The sequence below is a fragment of the Salvelinus fontinalis genome, chromosome 9 (genome assembly GCF_029448725.1).
Source record: "Salvelinus fontinalis isolate EN_2023a chromosome 9, ASM2944872v1, whole genome shotgun sequence".
Classification (NCBI taxonomy): domain Eukaryota; kingdom Metazoa; phylum Chordata; class Actinopteri; order Salmoniformes; family Salmonidae; genus Salvelinus; species Salvelinus fontinalis.
This window is the reverse complement of record NC_074673.1, coordinates 18,789,471-18,812,819: the sequence shown is the minus strand read 5'-3', so window position 1 is coordinate 18,812,819 and position 23,349 is coordinate 18,789,471. Positions and strand designations below refer to the sequence as shown.

General features: G+C 42.5%; 1 protein-coding gene across 2 annotated transcripts in view; it reads right to left on the bottom strand.

Moving 5' to 3' along the window:
* Positions 1–819: 819 nt before the first annotated feature.
* Positions 820–23,349, bottom strand: part of LOC129862209 (ubiquitin-conjugating enzyme E2 H-like) — a 33,107-nt gene continuing 10,577 nt past the window's right edge. Inside the window, exons 2-7 of one of the 2 annotated variants that reach the window (XM_055933634.1) lie at positions 13,361–13,437; positions 12,672–12,746; positions 12,488–12,527; positions 12,258–12,310; positions 3,036–3,164; positions 820–2,964 (exon numbers count right to left, since the gene is read on the bottom strand). In XM_055933634.1, coding sequence (XP_055789609.1) covers positions 2,843–2,964; positions 3,036–3,164; positions 12,258–12,310; positions 12,488–12,527; positions 12,672–12,746; positions 13,361–13,437 — 496 coding nt within the window. In that variant the 3' untranslated portion in view covers positions 820–2,842. Of the gene's footprint in view, positions 2,965–3,035; positions 3,165–12,257; positions 12,311–12,487; positions 12,528–12,671; positions 12,747–12,907; positions 13,438–23,349 lie in introns of both variants that reach the window. The other variant, XM_055933635.1, reaches the window with a different exon arrangement.

Genomic DNA, 23,349 nt, shown 5'->3' with positions numbered 1-23,349 from the left:
TGTTTACGACTAGGATGTCCCCAATGAAAGATTGGTTTTCTTAAAGAAATACGGATGATACATCTCTTATCTGACCCAAGACAGGTGGCCAGTACACTTCTGTAACAGGCTTATGTCTGTTATCACGTGTTCTGACATCTGCTTTGAGCAAAGAGTCCCCGTCATTAAACTAGCTCATTGAGTCTAGGACCTATACCTTTCACTTACATCACTAAGTTTAGCATATTGAACTGATGCACAATGTTTATAAATCATAGATCTTTCATGTACAGAATGGACAAGATCCTCTCGTGTGGAATAGAAATTGGTCATGATTGTCTATCTGAAACAATCAGAATGTGACCTATAGGATATTATAGAACTAAGCACACAGATGATAGGATATAGAATTGGGCACATTGGGATAGGGTTGGGCACAGTTTACTGTGGCAGGAATGGGACACCCTGTGTAGGTTGATGAGCAGCCTCTCAATGATCACAATAGTGAGAGAAGAATCCTGGAGCACTCCCAATGTGCTCGGAGTTAGTGATCACACAGGCTGAAAACCAAAAACACTGTCTGCTAGCCAGTCTGAGTATGTAGGTGTACTCATCTAGCCTGAGTATCAGACAGTGCATTTCTGCTTTAGACCAAATTTACATAACAACAAAAGGAGTTGGCTACAGCAGAAACAGCCAGACACGCAGGCTAGATGAATCCACCTGCACACTGAACTGAGAATACAGACAGAGGGGGGTATTTTCATAAGGGAGAAGAGACAGGGTTGCAACATGTCTTTGGAGGATCAGATTCAAACCAGGAGAAATAAACAAGTCAACTCAAATTAAAACAAAATGTATTTATCTGTTCACCTTTACAGGATGATAAGCTTTGAAACTAGCTTGATATAGATAATAATACGACTCACCACCCGGCACACTAACAAGCCCTAAGCTACACATATTATAGTTGAACATAAGCAACAGGCAAAGGTCAACAAGGACCTGGTTAGTTCCTTCCCCACCCCACCCCATGTCACTCCCTATTCCATCCACAAGTCCCAAGGTAGCCTTCCAACCCAGCCCTGCCCCACACAACTACCCAACCCAACCCCTAGATCAGGACTGTCCAGTCTTATCTACAGAGGACCAGTCGTATGGCTCCAGGCTTCTGTTTCAACCAAGCACTAACACACCTGATTCAACTAATAATAGTCTTCTATGAAGACCGAGGTCCAAACAGTGCTTGGAAGGAATGAAACCTGGCCATATACTGGCCCTCAGTGTGGATACGCTGGACACTGCTGACATCTAGATAGAAACCCATCCATCACACAAGGTGTTTCTCTTTCTACAGCATATAAACTTAATGCCCTACACAACTTCACTTCTGTATCATGTCACAAGGTACCAAAGGATGCTTGGAGAATCACAAACACTTTCCTAAAACGGAGAGGAGGAAGAGGATAAATAGGAGGAAGAGGAGGGCTAAAGGAGTGACTGGTGCATGATTGTGTGAGTTTCTTTAGTGACAGACAGCTCCTGGTATGACAGTAGTTAGTCTCTGTGGTTCTCTCCTCCAGGGCGACAACAGTGTGTTGTTTTATGTTGTGTGTTAGGGTTGTCACCGAGGACGACAAACTACTATGGCTCTAGTAGTCTGGTTCACTTCCATTTGGGTCAGTTGGGTCTGAAAACATAAGATTGGTTCTCTCTCAGACACAGAGACCCCCCTACCCTCCCTTTGTGAAAACAACAAGTAGCAAGCCTCTGAAGGAGTCACTGGACAGAGAGGAGAAAAAAGAAAGGATGTTCAGTCCACCTTCAACTCTGGTGTGGTAAGGTGTCTCTTGGTTGGTGGGCTGGTGCTCCTGACTACAGGCTAAAAGGCTTGTTTACAGAACAGTTTCTATGACAAACAGGGTGTGGTGGTTGGATAGGATATACTGTCCTCTGGGGTGAGGCCTGACAATGGCAGCCATATTGGATAGGTCTGGATGAAACGCACTAACTGATCCTTGGGAAGGAGTGATCATGTGGTGTTCCTGATGGTAGCTTCCAACCCCCAAAATGTAGAAAGTCAACAAGTGAAATTGGATCTCAAAGTGCGATTCCTTATTGTGCTAATGACTCAAGAAACAGTGGGCCGTGGACTAGAGCCAGAGAGCTTCTCAGAGCAAGGGGAGGGCAAAAAGCTGTGCCTGTGAAAACAGTGATTCACACACTAAATCAAATATAGAACAATTCTGAGAATTAAAAATCAAATTAGAATGGGGGGTGGCCGGGTTACTGAGTATAAGCATTCCATCCCTGTCTCCGTCATTACAATGACAGTCTGACACTTGTCTTCCCATGGTGCACGGCTCTCTGGTCTCACCCCATCAGTTCTATCAGGGTTGGGTCAAAGGTAACCTAATGTAGCAGGCGCCTGAGCTGAGTCCCCACATCCATTTTTAAGGGGAAACGGAAGTTATGTTAAATATTGTATCCCTGAAAAGACCGCTTTCTGCCTACCCCGCGGATAGTGGGTCAACGGTCAATGAGAATACGACCCAGACCACAGCAGAGGGAATTTAGGATCCTGGGAATGCTGCACTCCTTTCTGGGTAAGAGGGGGTAATAATGTGGTTGTGGTGGTGGTGGAGGTGGTGGTGGAAGGGGACTATGACTGAGTTATAAAGAATATCTAGACGAGGGTGACATTTTAACATTTCACACCGCCGCTTCTCATACATATAATCCATAAAAATCCTTGTTTAGTAATAAAAAAATGGCCATGTTTATATGTATATAATAGTCTTTCTGCTCTTTAGGAAATTATAGTCTGTGTGTGTGAGGGGAGTGGGGGTTTGTCTCCCCTTCACTACAACTCCATGTCCTGAGCCTCATCCTCGGAGAAGTCTGACATGGAACTCTCAGATGAGGAGTCGCCTCCCTCCTCCTGCTCCTTTAGAGCCTCCTCTGTCGCATACTTCTGGAGATACTCTGGAACAGAGAGAAGGAAAAGAGAGAGGGAGTCAGACGGGAAATCTGGTGTGTGTGTGTGTGTCTCTCACCTTTGATCTTGTGTTTGTAGTCCTCTGGCCGGTGCAGGTACATGGCAGCAGCGTCTCCGTTGAGAGGATCGATGGGGTTGGGGTAGGCCAGCAGCTGGGGCAGGAACGCCTCAAAGATGTTGGTCAGGTCTGCAAGGGGAGGAGGAATGACCAGAGTTTTACATTATGGAGTTAGAGAGATGATAATGTGCACCCTACTCAAGGCAAACACTCAATGAGCTGTACTAGGGCTGTGGCAGTCGGTGATTGTCATGCAAATAACTAATGGTCTCACGGTAATTTACCGTTAATTAACTTAAACACATTTAGCATCTCCTGGCTTCCATGCATAGCCTACAAGCCACTGATGCGGACCTTAGGAACATCTACATTTTAAAGTCTAAAACATCCATGTAATATAGCCTATACCATTACAATAAACACATTAATTATTTTAGACCGGTCTAAAGAAACATGATATGAAGAAAATGCAGCCTATTTCAGTATAACAGAACATTGAGATGTCCTTACGTTAGGCCCTGATCTGGCTATGTCGTATGGCTGTGGGCTACACTAGTTCATTTAGCAGACAAGATTTGCTTAGAATTCCATGGCATTATTTTATAGTATGAAGAATTCAACTGCTGAATAAAATAGAAAGGATATTTTCCTCCAAACGATTGCTGATGGAGTGCGCACATGCGGGCTATTCTGTGTTGAGCCGTTAAAAGAAACAGATCCTCCTCTATTATGCTTAATTTAGAGTTATTTATGCAACTTTAGCTGTGATACAAAAGTTAGGCTATATGTTTAGATTTTTATACATTCCAAGGCTGCATGATGCGAAAAAGTTGCATGAAAGGCATGAGCTCTGCCCTGTTGTACACATTTCATCAGTCTCTCATTCACAATTTGACAAGCACTTGATAATATTCTCCCCTATCAGACTATTCTTAATTTAATCTGGTCTTTACATATAGCCTACTAATATACTGAATCTGTGGAAGAATTTTTTATTTGTGGATTGTTTTAAATCACTTTCCCTACAGTTGGAAGGAAAGACATGCGCAATTTGGGCAGATTGTTGAGTTGTGACTGTCTGTGAAAAGTAGAGAGCCCAAGCCAGACATATCACAAAATACAATCACGGGAAAACAGTTTGGAAAGAAAAGTATTATTGCTGTAAAGAGAAGACATTGAAAAGACTAATCTGTCGTATAGTTATCAAAATGCTCACCTTAATTGAGTGAACAAAGGTATAGCCTATCTAATTGCCACCAGCGGACAGCATCCCAATGAGTGAGTGTGCACTGCGCATATTCACTATTTGGTCTAGGGCACTGCATTGCAGTGCTAGCGGTGCCACCAGAGACTCTGGTTTCGCGCCCAGTCTCTGTCGCAGCCGGCGAGGGTTTGGCCGGTAGGGATATCCTTGTCTCATCGCGCACCAGCGACTCCTGTGGCGGGCCGGGCGCAGTGCACGCAAACCAAGGTCGCCAGGTGCACGGTGTTTCCTCCGACACATTCGTGTGGCTGGTTTCCGGGTTGGAGGCGCGCTGTGTTAAGAAGCAGTGCGGCTTGGTTGGGTTGTGTTTCGGAGGACGCATGGCTTTCGACCTTCGTCTCTCCCGAGCCCGTACGGGAGTTGTAGCAATGAGACAAGATAGTACCTACTAACTAACAATTGGATACCATGAAATTGGGGAGAAGGGGGACAATCATTTCCTCCTCCAGTTAAGATGAACATCATATTCTATTTGTGTACGCCTATTATATGTACGTCATTTTTATTGATCGGTTTGTCAGTGTCAGCAGAGTAGGCTACCATGTAATTTGTCTTATTAAAAAAAAGATTCTGATAATGTCACCAGTCATATAAAGTGTAGTAGAATTGCATGAAATGTGTTTATAAAAAAGCAACATTTTTCCCATGCAAAGAAAGAAAACACGTCTGATATAGCCTGTAGCCTGCTCTACACTATATGCACTCAGCCATGCATTGAACTGTCTTTTTTTGCAAACAGTGATTTACATTACTAGCCGAAATGATGACTAGCATCCCCAAACTTGAAACTTACATGCAGCCTATGTATGCCAGGTAGGCTACACTGGTTGTAATGTGCTTAATTTTAAGATGGGATCCTCTTTTAAATAATGTCCGGTTAAAACTGTTTTCACACATGATTGTGCAATGACTGGGCTTATAAGAACATGTTTCACTAGGCTGTATGTAGGCTATGTGCTCTCCAACCGTGTTCCAGGGGTCCGAGGCCTAGTCTATAGGCTACTTGAGTTATTTAGCCAATTTACTGTACGAGTCAAAAGTTGACACACCTAGTCATTACAGCATTTCTTTATTTTTACTATTTTCTCAATTGTAGAATAATAGTAAAGACATCAAAACTATGAAATAACACAAATGGAATCATGTAGTAACCAAAAAAAAAAAAAGTGTTAAACAAATCAAAATATATTTTATATTTGAGATTCTTCTAAGTAGCCACCCTTTGCCTTGATGACAGCTTTGCACACTCTTGGCATTCTCTCAACCAGCTTCATGAGGTAGTCCCTGGAATGCATTTCAATTAACAGGTGTGCCTTGTTATAAGTTAATTTGTGGAATTTATTTCCTTCTTAATAAATTTGAGACAATCAGTTGTGTTGTGACAAGGTAGGGGTGGTATACAGAAGATAGCCCTATTTGGTAAAAGACGAAGTCCATATTATGGCAAGACCCGTTCAAATAGGCAAAGAGAATCGACAGTCCATTACCATAAGACACGAAGGTCAGTCAATCCGGAAAATTTCAAGAAGTTTCTTCAAGTGCAGTCGCAAAAACCATCAAGCGCTATGATGAAACTGGCTCTCATGAGGACTGCCACAGGAAAGGAAGACCCAGAGTTACCTCTGCTGCAGAGGATAAGTTCATTCGAGTTACCAGCCTCAGAAATTGTAGCCCAAATAAATGCTTCAGAGTTCAAGTAACAGACACATCAACATCAACTGTTCAGAGGAGACTGCGTGAATCAGGTCTTCATGGTCAAATTGCTGCAAAGAAACCACTACTAAAGGACACCAATAATAGGAAGAGACTTGCTTGGGCCAAAATACACGAGCAATAGACATTAGACCGGTGGAAATCTGCCCTTTGTTCTGATGAGTCCAAATTTGAGATTTTTGGTTTCAAATGCCGTGTCTTTGTGAGACGCAGAGTAGGTGAACAGATGATCTCCGCATGTGTGGTTCCCACCGTGAAGCATGGAGGAGTGATGGTGTGCGGGTGCTTTGCTGGTTACACTGTCAGTGATTTATTTAGAATTCATGGCACACTTAACTAGCATGGCTACCACAGCATTCTGCAGCGATACGCCATCCCATCTGGTTTGCGCTTAGTGGGACTATCAATGACAATGACCCAACACACCTCCAGGCTGTGTAAGGGCTATATGGCCAAGAAGGAGAGTGCTGCATCAGATGACCTGGCCTCCACAATCACCCAACCTCAACCCAATTGAGATGGTTTGGGATGAGTTGGACCACAGAGTGGTAAAGTAAAAGCAGCCAAGAAGTGCTCAGCATGTGTGGGAACGAACTCCTTCAAGACTGTTGGAAAAGCATTCCAGGTGAAGCTGGTTGAGAGAATGTCAAGAGTGTGCAAAACTCATCAAGGCAAAGGGTGTCTACTTTGAAGAACCTAAAATATATGTAAAATAACACTTATTTGGTTACTGCATGATTCCATATGTGTTACTTAATAGTTTTGATGTCTTCACTATTTCCTCCAATGTATAAAATAGCAAAAATAAAGAAAAACCCTTGAATGAGTAGGTATGTCAAAACTCTTGACTGGTACTGTAGTTGTGACACAAACCTTACCAAAACATATAAACCTATGGACTAGACTACATGATTAGTGCGACTAGGATTTGAAAAGTTGCAAAAAAAAGGCATGCGCTGTTTCTTGCCTTAAGACAGCATATTTTAGGGCATCATTCACAAGTGATAATATTGTCACCCATCAGACTATTCTCAATTTAATCTTGTCTTTACATATAATACTTAATATATGAAATTAGTTTTGATTTAGAATGGCCTGTTATCATGCACCTGTTGGAACAGGGGAAGGGGGGGGGGAAATGCATGTCATCCGTATGCACTTAAATAGCGAATGGAGGACGCTTTTCCCGCAGTTCATTTTCTTACCAGCCAGGTAGACTATACTCCTGTTGTAAAGAGAAGCAATGTGCTTAATATTAGCAAAGTTGAGAAATAAATATAGTAGGCCTAGCCTATAGAAATCTGTTTTCTCAAGCAATTGCATAGCCTATAGAAATGTTGCGCAAAGTGAGGTCATGGGCTCTGTGTTTGATTTTGGATGCATTTGCATTGATGACAGGGACAATACAGCGCTGAGTACCAGGCCATTATCGACTGGCAGTTAGCAAGTCTGGTAGGCCACTAATGACCATCAGAGGCATCAGAGCACAGGTTTTGGAGAAGCCTTGTTACCGTGAATAAACGGTCACATGGAATTTGACTGCGGTCATGACTCATTACCGCTCCACTAGCGGTCACACAGGAACTACAATAAAAAAACACCCCATCCCAAGTATTTCATTGGAGGTTAGTTGGCCTTGCAGTTTCGCATTTCATATCCAGTTCTGTCATGATAATAAACGACCACTAGAGGTCTCTTTTCTGTTATCACCTACAATACAACAACCTATCTAAATCAAAACAATGCCATTTTATGTGACATACACATGGTTAGCAGATGTTAATGCGAGTGTAGCGAAATGCTTGTGCTTCTAGTTCCGACTATGCAGTAATATCTAACAAGTAATCTAACCTAACAATTTCACAACAACTACCTTATACACACAAGTGTAAAGGAATGAATAAGAATATGTACATAAAAATATATGAATGAGTGATGGCCCAACGGCATAGGCAAGATGCAGTAGATGGTATAGAGTACAGTATATACATATGAGATGAGTAATGTAGGGTATGTAAACATTATATAAAGTGGCATTGTTTAAAGTGGCTAGTGATACATTTATTCCATCAATTCTTCCATGATTAAAGTGGCTGGAGTTGAGTCAGTATGTTGGCAGCAGCCCCTCAATGTTAGTGATGGCTGTTTAACAGTCTGATGGCCTTGAGATAGAAGCTGTTTCTCAGTCTCTCGGTCCCTGCTTTGATGCACCTGTACTGACCTCGCCTTCTGGATGATAGCGGGGTAAACAGGCAGTGGCTCGGGTGGTTGTTGTGCTTGATCTTTTTGGCCTTCCTGTGACATCGGGTGGTGTAGGTGTCATGGAGGGCAGGTAGTTTGCCACCGGTGATGTGTTGTGCAGACCTCACTACCCTCTCGAGAGCCTTGCGGTTGTGGGCGGAGCAGTTGCCATACCAGGCGGTGATACAGCCCGACAGGAAGCTCTCGATTGTGCATATGTAAAAGTTTGAGTGTTTTTGATTGACAAGCCAAATTTCTTCAGCCTCCTGAGGTTGGAGAGGCACTGCTGCACCTTCTTCACCACGCTGTCTGTGTGGGTGGACCATTTCAGTTTGTCTGTGATGTGTACACCGAGGAACTTAACTTCCCACCTTCTCCACTACTGTCCCGTCGATGTGGATAAGGGGGTGCTCCCTCTGCTGTTTCCTGAAGTCCACGATCATCTCCTTTGTTTTGTTGACATTGAGTGTGAGGTTATTTTCCTGACACCACACTCCGAGGGCCCTCACCTCCTCCCTGTAGGCTGTCTCATCGTTGTTGGTAATCAAGCCTACAACTGTAGTGTCGTCTGCAAACTTGATGATTGAGTTGGAGGCGTGCATGGCCACGCAGTCATGGGTGAACATGGAGTACAGTAGGGCTGAGAACACACCCTTGTGGGGCCCCAGTGTTGGGGATCAGTGGGGTGGAGATGTTGTTACCTACCCTCACCACCTGGGGGCGGCCCGTCAGGAAGTCCAGGACCCAGTTGCACAGGGCGGGGTCGAGACTCAGGGTCTTGAGTTTGGAGTGAAGGAGAGCCCACAGGTTTTGGTAGCGGGTCGTGTCAGTGGCACTATTGTCCTCAAAGCGAGCAAAGAAGTTGTTTAATTTGTCTGGGAGCAAGACATCGTGGTCCGCAACAGGGCTGGTTTTCCTGTTGTAGTCTGTGATTGACTGTAGGCCCTGCCACATACCTCTCGTGTCTGAGCAGTTGAATTGTCTCTCTACTGACGCTTAGCTTGTTTGATTGCCTTGGAGGGAATAGCTACACTGTATTCGGTCATGTTTCCGTCACCTTGCCCTGATTTAAAAGCAGTGGGTCGCGCTTTCAGTTTTGCACGAATACTGCCATCAATCCACGGTTTCTGGTTGGGGAAGGTTTTAATAGAGGCTGTGGGTACAACATCACCGTTGCACTTGCTAATAAACTCGCTCACCTAATCAGCGTATTCATCAATGTTGTTGTTCGACAATATGCGGAACATATCCCAGTCTACGTGATCGAAGCAATCTTGAAGCGTGGAATCCGATTGGTCGGACCAGCGTTGAACAGACCTGAGCACGGGTGCTTCCTGTTTTACTGTCTGTCTGTCTATAGGCTGGGAGCAACAAAATGGAGTCGTGGTCAGCTTTTCTGAAAGGGGGACGGGGGAGGGCTTTATATGCGTCGCAGAAATTAGAATAACAATGATCCAGGGTTTTGCCAGCCCAGGTCGCGCAATCGATATGCTGATAAAATTTAGGGAGCCTTGTTTTCAGATTAGCCTTGTTAAAATCCCCAGCTACAATAAATGCAGCCTCAGGATATGTGGTTTCCAGTTTACATAGTCAAATTAAGTTCTTTCAAGGCCGTTGATGTGTCTGCTTGGGGGGAATATACATGACTGTGATTATGATCATAGAGAATTCTCTTGGTAGATAATGCGGTCGGCATTTGATTATAAGGAATTCTAGGTCAGGTGAACAAAAGGACTTGAGTTCCTGTATGTTGTTATGATCACAAGGCATACACCCCCACCCTTCTTCTTACCAAAGAGATGCTTGTTTCTGTCGGCGCGATGCGTGAAGAAATCAGGTGGCTGCACCGACTCCGATAGCGTGTCTCGAGTGAGCCATGTTTCCGTGAAACAAAGAACGTTACAGTCTCTGATGTCTCTATGGAAGGCAACCCTTGCTTGGATTTTGTCTACCTTGTTGTCAAGAGACAAGTAGTATGCTCGGGAGCGGTGCGCGATGTGCCCGTCTACGGAGCCTGACCAGAAGACCGCTCCGTCTGCGGCGCCGTTGTTTTGGATCGCCGGCTGGGATCCGATCCATTGTCCTGGGAGGTGGACCAAACAGAGGATCTGCTTCGGGATAGTCGTATTCCTGGTCGTAATGCTGGTGAGTTGACGTTGCTCTTATATCCAATAGTTCCTCCCGACTGTATGTAATAAACCCTAAGATTTCCTGGGGTAACAATGTAAGAAATAACAACAAAAAAACAATACTGCATAGTTTCCTACGAACGCGAAGCGAGGCTGCCATCTCTGTTTGGCGCCGCTGCTCTGAAGCAGTGAATCGGGCAACAACTCAAACCAGAAAGGGTGCTCTGTTCCGATCATGTTGAAACCCATTGACCCTGCTTAAAAAAAACATACTATTCCCCGTCTGGTATGTCCCACTGACAGTGTTCATAATTGTTGAAACAGAGTACACATTACCGCAGAAAGGTAAATAGTTATTACAGGTTTTAATGATAGGAACTTCTCTTTGGCAATTAGGGCTGACCCCAATTAGTCGACTAGCTGATTGTTTGGTCGGTAGGCTGTTGGTCGACCAAGATTATTATTTTTTTTTTTGAGTTGAGCAGTAGCATATACAGTACCACTCAAAAGTTTGGACACCTACTCATTCAGGGTTTTTTCTTTATTTCTAGAATAATAGTGAAGACATCAAAACTATGAAATGACACATATGGAACCATGTAGTAACCACAGTGAACATATCAAAATATAGTTTATATTTGAAATTCTTCAAAGTAGCCACCATTTGCCTTGATGAAAGCTTTGCACACTCTTGAGCTGTGGAGCTTCTCAAAGTAATGTTTTCTTCACCTCAAACAGCAAGCAAACAAAGTCTGTTTTACATCCATTGAAAATGACAGTAGTTCAATATATTTGAAAAACAAATCCAGCCCTCTCCCTTTCCATAACCACTCGGCGTGGTAAATTACATGCTCTGATCCTGTGGAAAAGTCATAAAATAGGCCTACCTGTGTCTGTCCCGAACTCACTGTAGTGGGAAACTGAGAGCCCAGAATGTTTTATAGAATGACTCAAGCTTGCTAGCACAAGTTCATAGTTGATACAATGTTTCAAGTTCATTGCAGATAGGCCATGCGTAGCCAATGTGATTTCTAGGATATTTATTTTCATCAAATATTTTCTACCTGCAGGCTGCAATATTTGTCGGCTTTATGTAGGCTATTTCCACATAGTTGGCAATGGCAATAGAAGTTACTTTTTAGGTTTGCATCATTTTCCTTAAGAATGGATAGAATTTTGATTACCCACATTACAATCCTTTTGAAATGCGAAGATGTTATTATAAATTACATGAAACAAATGTGCATATGAAAACCAAAACTGACACATATCGATAGAAATGGTGAGATAAATTGGCATTGTACATGAGAATGGTTGCAGACTCCTTGTGTAGCCTATTACCAGCAACTTCAGGAGAGTAATGGAAGAATCTGTGAAAGCCAGTAGGAGGAGGATGGTCGTGTCAGGTTAAGTCTTATTATATTTTTTCTGGTTATCTTGATCTCTGGCTCCCTTTTGAGTCATTTGTGTCTTATTTTGTCACACAGTGTGCTTAGACAAGCTAAATGCATATAGTTGATTTTATTCAAACACATACGGTGTGTCTATATAAGGAAAGATGCACATTTAAAAATTCCAACCCTTCAATTGGTGGAAAGAACAGATGACTTTCAGGCGACCAAGGTTTTTGACAATCATGTTCAGTTGGGAGCTACTTAAGTTTATACAGACATTCTATACCTGTTTTTCCAGTCTGTCCCTCTTATATCAGCTTGTCACAGCTGCTCCTTAAAGCCAACAGTCCAGATTTGATGAGAGAAAAGGTATGTACCCATGTCATGGAACAAACCATTCAGTAGGTTTCAAACATTGTCAAACTGAGGTGGTACCATGTCCATTATATATCCAAGTAGACATTTTGGAACTGTTACTCACCGTACAGGGCTGTCCATGTCTGGTTGATGACATCTAGACACACCGTACCTGACCTGAAGGAGAGGGGAGATGAGAGAGAAAGAATAAAATTATCAAAATTGTGAGAATCTTTTTGTGATATAGGCTAACATCAAACAAACATCATGGATAATTGATAAGATTGTCCAGGCCTATACGTCAACATGGATTAATTGCTAACTACTAAAACGATAATCATCATAAGAACTTACGCTTCATCAATATTGGGATGGAATATTTTATTCATGAATCCTGCGAGGAGAACAATAAGTCAGTCTGCATAAAAAACCTGTGGCTTGAAAAGGTGTTACTGTCATTTCCATAATGCTTTCACCAGTTGTGTTTATAATTGTATATTACATAGAGTGTTGTGACCGATGCATTGTCACACTGTACCTATAGATGGAGACTTGAAGGGGTATTTGTCCGGTAGGTCTACTCGAACCTTCCATACACCTCCTTCATACGGTGCTAAAAAACAACATTTGATTAGAAACACACACACGTGCACATACCTCCACATGTTCACACACTGGGAGGAAGATTGCCTCCACACCATAGCAGATATCAACACACATATCTTGCATTGACACAATTAGCCAGTGAGGATGTTTATGAAAACACTTACTTACCAACTTAGTGGCCTCGTGGTTAGTGTCCACCCTGAGATTTGAAGGTTGTGAGTTCAATCCCTGGCTGAGTCATTCATTTTATTTAACCTTTATTTAACTAGGCAAGTCAGTTAAGAACAAATTCTTATTTACAATGACGGCCTACAGGGGAACAGTGCCTTGTTCAGGGGCAGAATGACAGATTTGTACCTTGTCAGCTCAGGATTCGATCCAGCAACCTTTCGGTTACTGGCCCAATGCTCTAACCACTATCTTGAACCACTATCTTGCTGCCCCGGGATACCGAAGACTATAAAAATGGGACCTGATGCATCTCTGGTTGGCCCTCAGCATTATGGGGTATTGCCCTGCGATAGATCCGGTCCAGAGGGTGTACTTGTACATCAAGCTGCCTCGTGCTACAGAAACAGGAGACTCCTGCCCTATGAGCCGTTCTGGCTCAAGGTTACTTACTTCCTTGTGGGCCGTAGAACTTGACCACAAATTCGTTGAGTCCACTGAGGATGGTGACCTCATGCTTGCTCTCGATGCTGAGCACTTGATAAGGAAAAGACACAACTGAAAATGAACTAACAAGGAGAGGGAAACAGTACAAACAAAATGTTGAAATGTCTGTAAGCAAGCAAATTAAATGAGCTACAAATAAGATACAATTCGTTGGGAGAAATGGTACTGGTCCAAAGTAGTGCACTAAATAGTGTGACATTAGTGGTCTGTGTGAGTGAATGAGTGAAAGAAGGGCCTTCTACGCCATCAAAAGGAACACAACATTTGACATCCCAATTAAGATCTGTCAAGAAATATACTCCAATCAGTTATAGAAACCATTGCCCTCTATAGCTGTGAGGTCTGGGGTCCACTCAACCAAGAATTCACAAAATGGGACAAATACCTAATTGAGACTCTACATGCAGAATTCTGCAAAAGTATTCAGAGTACAACACAAAACCCCAAATAAAGCATGCAGAGCAGAATTAGGACTATACTCACTAATGATCAAAATCCAGAAAAGTGACGTTAAATTCCACGACCACCTAAAGGAAAGTAATGCCCAAACCTTCCATCAAAAAGCCCTAAACTGCAAGATGAACCTAGAGAAGAGTCCCCTCAGCCAGTTGGTTATGGGGCTCTTTTCACAAATACAAACAGACCCCAGGACAGCAACACAATTTAGACCCAACCAAATTATATATATAAAAAAAGAGAACTACTTGACACATTGGAAAGAATCAACCAAAAAACAGAACAAACTGGAATTCTATCTGGCCTTAAACAGAGAGTACACAGTGGCAGAATACCTGAATAATAGCGTTGATATTGAGCGAGGTCGCCATAGGCAGACCTGGCTCTCAAGAGTAGACAGAATATGTGCCCACTGCCCACAAAATGAGGTGGAAACCAAGCTGCACTTTCTAACCTGCCAAATGTACAACCATATAAGAGACACATATCCCTCAAATTACACAAACCCCAAAGAATTCAAACAAATCACATTGACAAACTCCTGTATGTTAGGCAAAATACTGCAGTGTGCAATCCCAGCAGCAAAATGTGTGACCTGCTGTCAGAAGAAAAGGTCAACCAGTGGATCAGAAACACCAAATGTAAATATAACCTAACCAGAACTAACACCCACGACAACCTCAGACTCTACCCAGAACTAACTGTAGGTATAAGCTTCTCTCCTGGGGAGAATAGGAACCAAAACAATAAGAAATGACCAGTGTCCCATCAACTAGGGCTCTGGGAGACCAGGTTCTGGACTGATGAGGATCCCTGCCCTGATGCTACACGCTGGGCATCAATCACTGGGGTTCTGGGGCTTGAGTTAGCCTCTCCAGCCTTATGGATGGAATGACCTTCCACATTCTGACACCTGTGTCCTGGTATTGTTTAGACCAATGAATTGTTACAGCTCAGTTGGCCAATGTTCTAGTTCACCAGGGTAAAGAGAAGGCTCAGGGAGGGAAAATAATGGGAAAGAAAATAAATAAAGAAATAGAAAAACTGAGGAGGAGATGGGGAAGACAGTTTGGCATACAGCAGCAGCTGAACCTCAGAGAGAGAGAAAGATAGAGAGAGACGACCAGGGTAGAAAGGTTTCCATTCTGCAGCATCAGAGACATGGCTGACACATGGTTGTGTGTGTGTGTGCTGGGCAGTTGTGTAGCATCCACTGTTTTCCAGTGTGACTACACAGTACAGTATGATCCAGATATTTCCGTGTGAAGAAATCTGTCATTCAGACCAAGGGGACTAGAAACAACATGAGTTCTTGGGTTCTTCCACTGCCCACATGTGGTGGTTGGGAGGAAGGTGCTGCTGTAGGGAGGATGTGTCATGATTACAGGATGTGTTGGTGACCGAGCAGGAGAATCCAGGGACATGTTGAGTGTGTGACATGAATCCAGACCTTAGTGTGTCTGTTACTCTCACCTGACACACACACCAGTAGCAACAGTTATTCCATGTTTCATCATCCTGTCACTTCCTTCAATGAAAAACATGACATGATCTCCTAAACTTCCCTTCTCAATTAAGGCAGTCATAGAGCCTATTCCAGCTCACTAGAAGGCAAACATGCTAGCTTGTTGTGTACTGTATATGGGTTGATGTATTTTACCTCATGTGTCTTACACTCCTCGGGGGGGACCTCAAGTCTTATCCTCTTCATTCTGACAGCTCAAACAGGCTGAAAAGCAAGTTGAAGCAGGAAAGGATTCATCCAACATTCACCTCGGCTGCCGGCTTGCCCCTAGGATCGGAAATCTGCCGCTCACACCTGTACTTCTACAGTGGCAAGACAAAGTATGTGAACCCTTAGGAATTACCTGGATTTCTGTCTAAATTGGTCATCAAATTTGATCTGATCTTCATCGAAGTCACGACAATAGACAAACATAGTGCTTAACTTCTTAATAGGGGGCGCTGTTTTCACTTTGGGAAAAAAATTGTGCCCAAATTAAATGGCCTCGTACTCTGTTCTAGATCATACAATATGCATATTATTATTACTATTGGATAGAAAACACTCTGAAGTTTCTAAAACTGTTTGAATTATATCTGTGAGTAAAACAGAACTCATTTGGCAGCAAACTTCCAAATAGGAAGTGAAAATTCTGAAAATGGGGCTCTGTGTCAGGGCCTACCTATTCAACTGGCTTATATTTATGGATCTGTATGCACTTCATACGCCTTCCACTAGATGTCAACAGGCAGTAGAATGTTGAATGGGGTGTCTAGCTTGATCTGAGACCGAATGAGAGCTTGGAGTGATAGGCCGGCTCTTTTGTCAGTATTGAACTGCGCACCAGGGAACCTAACATTGTCTTCTGAAATGCGTTACATATACACGACGAAATGCTCCGGCTCTGATTTTATTGGATACATATGAGAAAAACATCCTAAAGTAGGATTTTCAACCGAGTTTGACCAGTTTATTCGACGTTGATTGGGAATTTTGGAATTTTTCGTTCAGTGCGCAAAGATTTCTTGGACATGTGCCCTCCACATGGCTAGCCAAAGTTGCTAATTCGACAGAAGAAATGGACATTCTAAAACAAAACAACAATTTATTCTGGAACTAGGACTCCTTGCACAACATTCTGATGGAAGATCATCAAAAGTAAGAGAATATTTATGATGTTATTTCGTATTTTTGTGGAATATGTTGGCTCCAACAAGGCGGAGAATAGGTGAGCGCTGTCTCACAATATTGTATGCTGTACTATTTAAAAAAAAAAATATTATTATTCTTTTTTTAAATCTAACACCGCGGTTGCATTAAGAACCAGTGTATCTTTCATTTGCTGCACAACATGTATTTTTTAGTAAAGTTGATGATGAGTTTTTTGGTTAGATTACGTGACTGTCCAAAATTGCTCCGGACAATTTGGTGCATCATGGCTACTTATTCACAATGTAAAACCAGGATTTGTAGCTCTAAATATGCACATTTTTGAACAAAACATAAATGTATTGTATAACATGATGTTATAAGACTGTCATCTGATGAAGTTGTCCAAAGGTTAGTGATTAATTTTCTCTATTTCTGGGTTTTGTGAAAGCTATGTTGGCGGTGAATAAATGGCGTTGTGTGTTTGGCTATTGTGGTGAGCTAATATAAATATATATTGTGTTTTCGCTGTAAAACATTTTAAAAATCAGAAATGGCTGGATTCACAAGATGTTTCTTTCATTTGCTGTATTGGACTTGTGATTTCATTAAATTATATTATATGATATCCCTGTCGCGTTAGGCTAGGCTATGCTAGTCAGCTTTTTTGATGAGGAGGATCCCGGATGGTGACTCGTTAGAGGTTAAACTAAAAACACACAAATTATTGTATTTCTATCTATATTGAATACATAATTTAAACATTCACATTTTAGGTTGCAAAAAGTATGTGAACCCCTCGGCTAATAACTTCTTAAATCTAATCGTAGTCAGGAGTCAGCTAACCTGGAGTCCAATTAACGAGACGAGATTGGAGATGTTGATTAGAGCTGCCTTGCCCTATAAAATAAAACACAATGTGAATTTTCTATTCACAAGAAGCATTGCCTAATGTGAACCATGCCTTGAACAGAAAATCTCAGAAGACCTAAGATTAAGAATTATTGACTTGCATAAAGCTGGAAAGGGTTACAAAAGTATCTCTAAAAGCCTTGACGTTCATCAGTACACGGTAAGACAAATTGTCTATAAATGGACAAAGTTCAGCACTGTTGCTACTCTACCTAGGAGTGGCCATCCTGCAAAGATGACTGCAAGAGCACAGCGTAGAATGAATGCTCAATGAGGTTAAGAAGAATCCTTGAGTGTCAGCTAAAGACTTGCAGAAATCTCTGGAACATGCTAGCATCTGTTGATGAGTCTATGATACGTAAAACACTAAAAAAGAATGGTGTTCATGGGAGGACACCACAGAAGAAGCCACTGCTGTCCAGAAAAAACATTGCTGCACGTCTGAAGTTTGCAAAAGTGTACCTGAATGTTCCACAGTGCTATTGGCAAAATATTCTGTGGACAGATGAAACTACAGTTGAGTTGTTTGGAATGAGAACACAACACTATGTGTGGAGAAAAAAAAGGTACAGCACACCAACATCAAAACCTCATGCCAACTGTAAAGTATGGTGAAGGGAGCATCTTGGTTTGGGGCTGCTTTGCTGCCTCAAGGCCTGTACAGCTTGCTCTTATTGACGGAAAAAGGAATTCAAGTTTATCGAGACATATTGCAGGAGAATGTAAGACTATCTGTCCGCCAATTGAAGCTCAACAGAAGTTGGGTGATGCAACAGGACAACGACCCAAAACACAGAAGTAAATCAACAACAGAATGGCTTCGACAGAAGAAAATACGCCTTCTGAAGTGGCCCAGCCAGAGTCCTGACCTCAACCCGATTGAGATGCTGAGGAAGGACCTCAAGAGAGCAGTTCCCACCAGACATCAAGAATATTGCTGAACTGAAACAGTTTTGTAAAGAGGAATGGTCCAAAATTCCTCCTGACCGCTGTGCAGGTCTGATCCGCAACTACAGAAAACATTTGGATGAGGTTATTGCTGCCAAAGAAGGGTCAACCAATTATTAAATCCAAGGGTTCACATACTTTCCCCACCCTGCACTGTGAATGTTTACACGGTGTGTTCAATAAAGACATGAAAACATATAATTATTTGTGTGTTTTTAGTATAAGCAGACTGTTTGTCTATTGTTGTGACCTAGATGAAGATCAGATCAAATTTTATGACCAGTTTATGCAGAAATCCAGGTATTTCCAAAGGGTTCACATACTTTTTCTGACCACTGTATATATAAACCTGATAGCTAACTGCCACAGACCTTCTATTGACCTCACTGTTATGGTAATCAGATGCAAACATGAACCCTGAGCTATACTCAGACCTGGAATAACCTGTCTGTTAAACACAGACTCCACCTACACCCAGAGCAGAGGGCCTGGTGAAATAGCTTTACCAAAATGGTGTCTTTTCATGTCAATCAGGAGGACCCACAGTTGGGTTGTACTTAGTTCCACTTGAGTTGCAGCTAGGCTAACACTTAGATTGTGGTTGCGTGTCTGTGGGTCTAAAGAAAATGTTTTTTTTATTGGGTTTAGGAAATACTAACCTAGAGGACAGGGCAGATGCCACTGATTAGTTGAATCAGGTGGTGTGTTAGTGTTGGGCTGAAACAAAAGCCTGCACACCCTGTGGTCCCTAGAAGCCGGGTTAAAGAACAATGGCCTAGAATAAAGGATGGAGGCAAGGCAGGCAGCGGTGACCTACAACAGACAGGACCTATAAATAAGCCTGGTTACAATGATGCAGTTTGGAACGGTGTATCTCGGTCTTGTCTTTCCACAGGGGGTTGCCCAAATAGACCTAAGGTCCAACCTGTTGTGCACACAACACAGGAAGCTGCTGAGAGGATGGCTCATAATAAGTCCGGAACAGAGCAAATGGAATGGCATCAAACACCTGGAAACAACGTATTTGATACCATTCCACTAATTCTGCTCCAGCCATTTCCATGAGCCCATCATCCCCAATTAAGGTGCCACCAGCCTCCCGTGGTGCACCCACAGACATAAGCAAACACTGAAAGAACCAGAAGGTGCAAAGGGAAGAGACTAGGGCCTGACAAACACAGTCATGTGCTGTGTTCTACATTGAGCACACTCTACATTCACAGGTCTTCTGCTGCCTAGAGTAAACACCAGCCAGGCCTCACACTGGGTGGCTGATATCATGGACATGCCACATTTCTCCACAGGTGCTGGGCTAAAAACACTCAATTTACTGTGTGCAGGCTTTTCTACCAGGCTCTTCAGATGAAGAGAGCTGAGAGCTCAGAGACTAACATACAAGTCCTAATGACTGAGTAAAGGCAACAGACAATGCTGGTTTGACAAAAAGAAAGGAAGGATTTACCACAATACCCAGACCCCACCTGCTGCTAAGCTTCAGGAACACCCACAAGTGCATAAACATGCATGCACACAAACACAGAAAACACTAAATATCCAAAGACAAAAAACAAACATGCTCAAATATCAAGATGAGAGTATGTCTCCCTTTCCAACACTCAAGTGCTGTGTGTGTGTGTGTGAACCTGCTCCCAGGCATCACAGATTGCAGCAGCTCAGCTCAGGGAGCCCCAGCTGCCTGTTAGATCAGCCAGTCTCCTGCATATACAGACAGACACCTCAGACAGACCCCTGCCCCACTCAATAGGCCACTGCTCATTTAGTTGATACAGCCCAAATCCATCCTTTAAACCCCAAACGTCTTAGGGATAGCACCCTTTTTTTAAATTTTCGCCTAAATGACATACCCAAATCTAACTGCCCTGTAGCTCAGGCCCTGAAGCAAGGTTATGCATATTCTTGGTACCATTTGAAAGGAAACACTTTGAAGTTTGTGGAAATGTGAATTGAATGTAGGAGAATATAAGACAATAGATCTGTTAGAAGAAAATACAAAGAAAAAAACAACCGGTCTTTTTCTACCACCGTCTTTGAAATGCAAGAGAAGGTTCATAGTTCTAGCCATCCCTCTGGTTGTAATTCCGATAGTGTCAACAATATGGCAGCAGTGTATGTGCAAAGTTTCAGATGGGTAACTTGAAGAATGACTGACCTACAATAATTGTCCCCTTGTCCCCAGGTACATTTGGGCAAATTATGAAGGAGACATTCACATTCATATTTCATTTTTCTGCAAGAATATCATCAAATCTGTATACTTGGACTTTGATTTAGCTTTCCAAGTATTAGTAGCCATATTATAAATTCAACATTTGCAAACAACCAGTTTTCATAACTCTGAATATTCTTATAATTTTGTCCAAAATGAAAAGGCATGCGGTCGTACAAGGTTGGTAGCTACATTTTATGACATATACATGGTTTCCGGATACTCCCGTAAAGCCCAGCTCATTGGCTATCTAGCTAGCTTTGTTTGACGCCGATTGGTGCTCTCTGACCAGATATGGTGTCCTATAGGATGTACCACAGCCCTAATGAAATAGTGAAGTCTTGTTACCTTCTAGGATCTCTGAAGAATAGATACAAATGTGATTTGACTCGTTCAAATAACGTTTAGGGTGAGATTTTCACAGATTCCTTTCTTTGGAAATTGAACGTGTGGAAATACAACATCGATTGTGCATGCTATAGGGACCTTTTTAGGATATGAAAAAGGATTTTATCTAACAAAACGACACTTCGTGTTATCTCTGGGACCCTTTGGATGATAAATCAGAGCAAGATTTCAGAATGTAAGTACACATTTCAACTTCAGAGGTGAATTTATCAAACCTATCGCGTTGAATAAAGTGTTTTGTTGTTAGGAGCTATCCTCAAACAATAGCATGGCATTTTCTTCGCAGTAATAGCTACTGTAAATTGGACAGTGCAGTTATATTAACAACAATTTAAGCTTTCAGCCGATATAAGACACTTATATGTATCGACATTTGTTGTTTCTCTAAAATCTGCGATCTTGACAAAACGTGCTGAATGATTTACACCTGTCCCGTTGACGGAACGCCGATCCTTAAGATGTGTTATTTCATAGTTGGGATGTCATCACTATAATTCTACAATGTAGAAAATAGTAAAAAGAAAAGAAACTCTGGAATGAGTAGGTGTGTCCAAACTTTTTAGACATTTTGGCTAGAGAAATTGATGATACTACAATGCAACATATACATTGATCATCTCAGCAAGGTTTTACCCGTGGTCGTGGAGCAGGGTGGAACTGCAACTAAAATGTAGTTTAAATAACCATCTGCATTTTGAGTGTCTTTTTTCTAGTTATTTTATTAACGAAAGCATAAAGATGTTGATGAAAAATACTGTACAAGTGTTTTGAGTTAGAAATGTAACACTTCAGAGTACTTAAGCATCGAATACATTGCAGGTAGGGTGATGTTCACACCAAAATTAGCCGGGCTATGAAGAGTCTATTGTCCTGATAATTGGGCTACAAGTGTTTGAAAACCTATTTTCAAAATGCTACCAGATGTCCATCACTACTGTAAATAAAAGCACAGCATCTTGTTTACATTCTTTATTGTAACTACAATGTCACAAATAATTTGTATCTTCCTTTCCAATTACTTTTAGAGTTTGGGATTAATATTATGGTGTTTATGTTCCAAGAAAAACAAAAAAAACCTCTGTCTTTCTGTTAGGAATGGAATGGAAACTATTGCGCTGTTCAACATGACGGTTGGGAGTAGGCTACACAGTACTGGGCTATTTAGCTAAAGAATCCCTGTGTCGTACACAGGAGACCGGGGTTCAATTCCCCAACAGGGAGGAAGGAGTAAGCTGTCCTTGTAAATAAGAATTTGTTCTTAACTGACTTACCTAGACATTTATACACCATAATTTTAGTCTAACCAATACACAAATTGAGATTCAGTCAAAATAAAAATCTCATGATAAATCAAGACCAGTCCCCATGCTTGTCTCAGAGCAGCGCAAAACAGAGCTAAAACGGTGCTACGATATAATTCTCCCCCTACCCTCCATCTAGGCAAGTCTATTGTCCAGCTACCTGCTACAACAGCGCAAACGTTTCCTTAGTCAGCGTCATTATTAGTGCAATGCCCCTTAGTGTTGCTCTGTGCTACCCAGTGTGGCGGGGTGGGGGTCCAACTCCCTCCCTCCTCCGTTCCCCATGGGCTAAGTCTGTCTTCTGTGTGCGGCTCTATGGCCCATCCCGTGCCCCCTGCCCTCGTGCATTGAGCCTCGCGCACTTTCAGTAGATACAAATGGAGAACTGCAAGGCAATCCCATTGTGCGCCACTCGGGAGCCATGACCAAAATACACTGCTCAAAAAAATAAAGGGAACACTTAAACAACACAATGTAACTCCAAGTCAATCACACTTCTGTGAAATCAAACTGTCCACTTAGGAAGCAACACTGATTGACAATAAATTTCACATGCTGTTGTGCAAATGGAATAGACAACAGGTGGAAATTATAGGCAACTAGCAAGACACCCCCAATAAAGGAGTGGTTCTGCAGGTGGTAACCACAGACCACTTCTCAGTTCCTATGCTTCCTGGCTGATGTTTTGGTCACTTTTGAATGCTGGCGGTGCTTTCACTCTAGTGGTAGCATGAGACGGAGTCTACAACCCACACAAGTGGCTCAGGTAGTGCAGCTCATCCAGGATGGCACATCAATGTGAGCTGTGGCAAGAAGGTTTGCTGTGTCTGTCAGCGTAGTGTCCAGAGCATGGAGGCGCTACCAGGAGACAGGCCAGTACATCAGGAGACGTGGAGGAGGCCGTAGGAGGGCAACAACCCAGCAGCAGGACCGCTACCTCCGCATTTGTGCAAGGAGGAGCAGGAGGAGCACTGCCAGAGCCCTGCAAAATGACCTCCAGCAGGCCACAACTGTGCATGTGTCTGCTCAA